We start from the raw sequence: 7,439 nt of genomic DNA on the forward strand, positions 1-7,439 counted from the left end.
ATGCTGTACAGGTTCTGGGTTCCTGTATTGAGGCCCAGGAAGTGGGAAGCACATGATTATATTGTGGTGAATTTAGGAAACTCATGAAGGAAGTGAAAACCACAACATATATTCTGGACACATGGCAACAAGAGAAGAATTTATTGTCAGCAATATGGAGGACAAGCAAGTGAAGTTTGCATTTGACACTATCTTCACATCAAATAACAATAAAGGAAGCTCCATTACAGTAGAAAGAGCCTAAAGATCAGGAAGTCTCCTTGATATGCTGCAGTGGACAAGGGCTCCCTCAAGAGAAGGAGTCCTGAGCATCCCATCTGGGCTGTGACTCAGAGCCTCACCTGTGGCCAGTGCAGATGAAGGGCCTGACAGGGAAAGTGCACACGCCATCATCGTACCGCCAAAGGAGGGTGCGCTTGGCAACATCCACAAAACTAACACTCCACTGTCACAATCAAGGAACACCCCAACCCTGCCCAGAGGTCTCTCTATGTACAGAGGTGTGGCGGGGGCGGTGGTCCAAAGTTGGTAATGGTCATCCTGCTTCACACACAAGGAGAAAGTTATCCCTGTTGGACTCGTCCAGTATGCTGTCATCCTTCCTTATCCAGGAATCCTTACAGACACCTACAGCCCAGTCCCAAGAGCTGTCCACAAGCATCTCCCAGTACTGTTTGCCAGAGGTGAAGCTCTGGTCTCCCATGAGGCAAAATACTTTGCTGTTCCACCATCCGAAGGTGCATGGGGGCTGTCCTGTTCATGTGTCAGACGTCTTGCATCATCAAACAGCCTGATGTGCTGACTGCTGACTTCATTGCTGAATGAAAAGTTGACTGTGGCGAGATGAGAGAAAATGCCAGTCAAAACCAATGTTAAAATTCAAATCATCTACCAGAGAAGGTGGTCCACCTGGAGTCTCACTGGAAATATATTGTAAGATTGGAAGGGCAGTTCTGATTGCAAAGTATTGGGTTTAAATATTGCTCACATATCTGCTGAAGAAAGAACTAATTAAAATGGAGATAACTTCCTACAAGTTCAGCAATTGTAAGTTAGAGGGAGGTCAAGGTGACTTCTGGCTGGGTATAATATTGTATATTTGTTACATCTAAAAGACTGGACTCCTGGGCATCGATCACCTCCAAGACCAGGACAGCATATCTTATCCCCACCTTCACCACCGCAGTGCAAGGAAAAAAGCTGCACTGTAGAACGGAAAATTGGTGATCACTCTACAATTACAGATAAGTTAGCAAATGGACACTGAAGAAATACGACCTAAGGATGGGGTCTTCAAAGTAGTTTATTTGTAGGGATTTTCTGTCTTTGATCTGTGGTTCCAAACTGAGGTCTAGTCTTCCACTTCCTGCTAAGTCACCTTCCAGGGTGAGTTTTATCATGGAGCTCATTGTGGGCTCATCATCCAACAATTTGCTTACTTGTGATTTGATTTTTGAGGCTTATGTATTTTGTCAAATTATGTGAATGGAAAAAGCACTTTATGCCTTCAATTCTTAAGAACTTTTTAAGCAAAAATGTTTTTCAGGACTTTCCTGGTGGCACAGTGGATAAGATGCTTCCTGCAAATTTAGGGGACATTCCTAACCTGGGAAGATTCCACATGTTGTGGAGCAACTGAACCTGTGGATTATGACTACTGAGCCTGTGCTCTTGAGCCTAGGACCCACCACTACTGAGCCCACATGCTACAATTATTGAAGCTCACTCATCAAGAGTCTCCTGTGCTCTGCAGCAAGAGAAGCCACTGCAAGAGAAGCAACCACAGTAGTGAAGAGTAACCTGGCTCACCCCAGCAAGAGAAACCTGGGCAAAGCAACAAAGAGGCAGTGTGGCTAAAACTAAGTAAAGAAAGAAATATTTTAAAAATAATACAAATAAAAAAGAAAAGAAAATGTATTCTTAAAAATGTTTTAAAACTCTAACTGCAGTTAAACTCTGAAATTTATTTATTTATTTTAATTGTGGTTAATTACTTTAATATCCTGTTTTAATTACCAGTTTTCTAGAAGTCAGTGAACAGCTGAGATTGTATGTCATGATATTTCTAGGGCTCAAGAAGTCATTTTGGGAGCATGTTACTTTTTCATTATACAAATTTTTATGAAATTTAAAAATATTTGATGAGGCCTAAATCAAATCAGCATCTGCACCAGCCTGCATGTATTCTGTAAGGACTTTAGTGACTCTGTGACCATATATGTCTTCACCTGTCTATTTGCAGGCTGTTCCCCTGCACAAGGTGAAAGCTAAGCAGGAAAAGATTCTCTGTGGACACCATCACTGAAGGACCCTGCAGGGCAGACACACCAATGGGGTGACACTCACCTCGGAAGAGGTTGAGCCAGTCCATCAGCCCGGACATGGGGCGCGCAGGGAGTTCTGGGAGCAGAGGCTGAGGCACGTGCAGCTGTGCTGACTCACTCCTGTAAGAGAAAGATGGGGTTCATCCTTCTGCTGCCCAGGGCTTCTAAAACACAGCCTTTGCTGTAAGACAGCATGCTTCAGCTGAACATTCTTCATCTAAATCCCTTCTCCACCCTCATAGAATTGAGCTGTTTTTGGAAATTAATTCTCACTCTTCTTCTTGCCCTGATTCCAGCCCATATCCAGGGGAAATTGCCTCTCTAATCTCAAACTTGGAAAAAAGTAGTCATTGCACCTCTACGTGCTTGTGATTTTAATATCTAAATCAGAAATTATTGACCTTTAAGAAATTTTTGCACTGAGCTGGATAATACCTCCCTCTGCCACAGCAACAAAAAGGCTAACTTCCTTTTGAGCAAGAAATCATACTCAGCAAAACAGGTGCAGACACACGTACACAAGCAATCTAGCATTATCTAGGCAAGTTAAGTCATCGCTTTGTTAAGTGCTGCTGTATCTCTTTCAGAGCCCCCAGGTGCCCTCATCAGTATCGAAAAGCTTACCATTTCAGCTTGTCTTCCAATTCCTGGCAAGGAAAAAAAAAAAAAAAGACAAGTTAGACCTTATATATAGGCAACCAGGATTTGGCTTGGCAAAACTTCAGTAGAGTTCTAATCACCACTACCAGAAAACAGTCTGAGAAATCTGTTTTCCCTTTCTTTCTGAAAAAAAAAAAAAAACACAACCCCTCTGAGACAACATATTTTACATGTATAGAATGTACTCTTGATAAGTTAATAAAATGAAAGATGGAACAGAAAGGACAAGAGTACTGATGACTCACCCTCTGCTTTCTGCATAATGATCTTTCCTGGGGCTTTTACCCAAAGCGTAATAAGCTCCAAAGTAATGTCAAATGAAACCTGGTATATCTCAACAGGAATTGGAAATATACATATACACATATATATGTATATCTATACACATATACATGTATTTGTGTGTTTGTATGTATGTATATACATACACATATGAGCTTTGTCCAAATGTCTCCCATTATTACACATTTGGAGACCAAAAATTGGAATCAGTACATAAGCTGTTCCTTTCTGGTTTTAATAGAAGCAAGTTACACAAGGAGATTTTGAAAAAGGAATATTCCCTGGGGAACATCTAGGATCAAAATACTGTAAAGCTTGCTCAGGCATAATTTGCATGCTGCTAAGTCGCTTCAGTCGTGTCCAACTCTGTGCGACCCCATAGACGGTGGCCTATCAGGCTCCACCGTCCCTGGGATTCCCCAGGCAAGAACACTGGAGTGGGTTGCCATTTCCTTCTCCAATGCATGAAAGAGAAAAGTGAAAGTGAAGTTGCTCAGTCATGTCCGGCTCTTAGCCATAGAGACCCCATGGACTGCAGCCTACCAGGCTTCTCTGGAGTGGGGTACCATTGCCTTCTCTGAAATTATTCCTGAGTAAACTATAAATAGAAAATAACTACAATGTACAACACTTTATAATGACTTAAAAGTACTATTTACATTTAGAGTATGTATTTTAAATATTATTAAAACAGAACTTAATATATCAACTTTATTAATTATATGTACATAATTTATACAAAAATGTTAAGGATTTTTCCCCCCACGGTTATAAGGACACCTCTAATCAAATTTTATCTATAATATTTCCAATTAGGAGAGAATCCCACCTTAGTCGCAGAGAATGAAGAAATATACCATGTCAGGGACATCAAAGGTGTGAACTTCAAGTAATGTATTTTCAAACACATCCTCAGTTCTTACCTGGAGCAGCTCCACGTCTAGTTTAGAGCACATTTGAATGAGCTCCTTGTGTATTTCTCGGAGCTCTCTCTTCTTTCCGATTATTTCCTTTGCCTTCTTATGAGTTGATTGTATATGTTTTGGCCTTCTTTTATAACACTCTCTACATAGTAATCTTCTTCCTCTGGGAGAGATGGGGGTGCCATCTGATAAGTTCTCCTAATCATGTCTCCATGTCGATACACATAAAACTGTTGAGAAATGAATTTCAACATCATTTAGTTTGCTCTGATTCATGTTCTCTCCCAAGAAGCTACATCCATCCTAAATGCATGCCCTCCTCATCTCAGAAGCCAAGTTCATTCCTCTTTTCCTTCACTTTGTTTTTATTCTTTTTAATTGATCAGAAACCAATCCTACCCTTTCCTCAAACAACTGTCATCTAATTCAGGAGTTCCTGAAACACTTGGAGAAAATCTTTTCATGAATCATTTCTTTCATATGCCTCCTGTTAAATGTGAAAGAGCCCATATAAGTAATTGAAATTTATGGGTGATTCATATGTCATATGCAATATCCTCATTTCAATGCTAATACATAAGCTTGTGCTTCACCTAATATCTCCTGGCTTTCTCTTAGTGGCATGAAACATCTTTCTAAAAATGATTGCCTGTCCTCGAATAGTTGTCCAGCCTCAATCATTTCTTTCTAGTGTTCTTTTCTCTATGAATCTGTTTTCTTCCTCCCCATAACTTCACAATCTTCTTCCCATATTGTTTGGAAGATCATTTCTCTTCATTCCATTTCATATTCCTCCTGGTATTGAATGATTCACTCTCTCATGTGCCAACTCTTTCTCCTTGTTCCTTTCCTCCTGAGTTGTTTAACATGTCACGTTTTCTCCAACTTGAACCAATATCACCCTCTAGCCAGAGAGCAATCACTCTTCACCAGGATGGGCACACTCCTTAAAGTGCTGTTCGTGTTTGCTTTGTATCACCTGGGCTCATGTACTAATCAGATTGAAGTACTTTGTGGTTCCCAATGACACGCTTTTACTTTCTGGAATGTATGACTGACAGAAATCTGTGCCTGAAATAACCCATGGATTTTTAAACATTTACTTGAACTTCAAAACTGGAATTGATCTTAAACTTGAGAAGCTTTCCATGAGATCCTGAATCACATCTATGTAATCATCCATATCACACCATAAACCTCCACCTTAGAACTTTCTTCTAATGGGTATTTTGTTTTAGTTATTGATCCATTGGATTCTAAAGAGCTCAAGAGGCATGAAAATGTTGGTTGAATGGTGCTTAGAAGATTTTTTCTGACGGTGTTCAACTCACTCTCTGAATTTCACTATACATGTTGATTTCAGCTCACTTTATTAATGGTAAGTTTCTCTCTGTCTGCCTCAATCTGCTTTTTTCAGAGAAATATGTTCTTCTACTTACCATCCAAGGGTCAGTTCCTCTGCCATGTTTCTTGAGATTTCTTTCAGTTTCTTGAATCTTTTCCCATAAAAATCTCATTTGGTTTGCCAACTTTTCCTGTAAAAGAATTATGAATTTTAGTACAAGAAAATAAAATACATTGGAGTTCCAGAGCCCAAAGATAGGGGTGTACTGACAGTTATCTGACAGTTATTAGATAAAAGTCCTCGAGGGAGACGCTAACAGACTACGACAGGTCATCAGGTGTCCCTGTTTTTCCTCACTCATGATCTGTTGTATGAAATTCTACACAAAAATCCACACACCATTAGGTAATTATCTGCCTAAGGTATGACTAATTTTCATCTGCTGTGGCAACTTATATCAAAATTTGGATATAGGTATGTTTATCTTCTGTAAAATCCAATCTACTGTATCTTCCTTCTTGTCCAGGATTAGAAAACCTGTATTCAATGAAAAGTATTTTTGCACTTGTAGATTTTACAGTTTCTTTCTTAAAATGAAGGACCAACAGTGTCATTAGCATAATAATATATCGCCCAAATAATTTCAGTTAGTTTCATCAGCCAGCCATTGGATACAAGTTCTATAAAGCAGGTATACTGCTCTATATTCTTCACCACTTTATTATTGTTAACTAGATCTGTATGTGGCACTCAGTAAAAGTGAAAGTTGCTCAGTCGTGTCCAACTTTTTGTGACTCCATGAACTATATAGTACGTGGAATTCTCCAGGCCAGAATACTGGAGTGGGAGGCGTTTCCTTTCTCCAGGGGATCTTCCCAACCCAGGGATCAAACCCAGGTCTCCAGCATTGTAGGTGGATTCTTTACCAGCTGAGCCACAAGGGAAACCCAAGAATACTGGAGTGGGCAGCCTACCACTTCTCCATGGGATCTTCCCAAACCAGAATCAAACCGGGGTCTCCTGCATTGCAGGTGAATTCTTTACCAACTCAGTAAAGAGAGGGTTTAAGCATCATCATTTTAATCTCTTAGGTGTACCATCCCCAAGCTTCCTAAGTGCTCTCAGAGGCATCACTCACCCAGGATTCCTCAGCAGCCTTTTCAGCGGCACAATGTTTGTGAGTCTTGTGCTCCTGGCCTTGAGAGCAGACCAAACAGAGCAAGCTCTTGTCGGCTTCACAGAAGATGGTCTTTGTCTGCTTGTGGGCACCACACAGGTGTTCCTCACACTTCAGGAATTGCCTGAGATTGGCTTTTCTGACAGTGGACACCAGAGTCTTCAGAAGAAAATTGGTTTTGAGGTTTGTCTGTTCTGATCGTTGTCTGCATACTGGACAACTGGCAGGGGCTTTGGCTTGTTCCCAGAAAAGACAAAGACAGGACCTACAGAAGCTGTGCCCACAGCCTATGGTGACTGGGTCTAGAAGGAAATTCAGGCAGACGAGGCAGGTGAGCTCCTTCTGGAAAGCTTCTTGGATTTCTGAGTCCATTTTCCTGAGGGAAGAACATCAGGAGTTTATTCCTCTTTCCCCAAGCCAAAAAAGGAACAAACAAAATTAGACTTGGATTGTGACTAAATAATACACTGCTTTAGGAGCAGAAGAATCTGGATTTTTCATTGGATACAAATGGAAAACAGAAACATAAAGAGAGCTTTCAAGAGCTGCAGAAAATTTTCTCAGTGGTCTAACCAGCACTGTCTGACCTCTTTCCCTTCTACCTACTGGAGAAGCTCAGTTTTGAAGAGGTCTTGTTTTCCTCTAGATAGCATGACTTCAGGAGCTTGACCTAATTGACAGCTCTACATGGTGGGTCCTAATTTCTGCAAATAGTCACGATTCTCTAT

At 40.7% G+C, this 7,439-nt stretch overlaps 1 protein-coding gene across 1 annotated transcript; it reads right to left on the reverse strand.

Annotated features, from left to right (window-relative positions):
- Window positions 1-337: 337 nt before the first annotated feature.
- On the reverse strand, window positions 338-7,083 carry LOC114110154 (tripartite motif-containing protein 43-like). Its single transcript, XM_042238421.1, is given in 9 exon segments — window positions 338-441; window positions 444-556; window positions 558-690; window positions 693-833; window positions 2,347-2,444; window positions 2,949-2,971; window positions 4,190-4,282; window positions 5,629-5,724; window positions 6,673-7,083. Coding segments are annotated over 9 exon segments (1,212 nt in total).
- Between the last annotated feature and the right edge of the window lie 356 nt (window positions 7,084-7,439).

This window comes from Ovis aries, chromosome 21 (assembly GCF_016772045.2).
Source record: "Ovis aries strain OAR_USU_Benz2616 breed Rambouillet chromosome 21, ARS-UI_Ramb_v3.0, whole genome shotgun sequence".
NCBI classification, from domain to species: domain Eukaryota; kingdom Metazoa; phylum Chordata; class Mammalia; order Artiodactyla; family Bovidae; genus Ovis; species Ovis aries.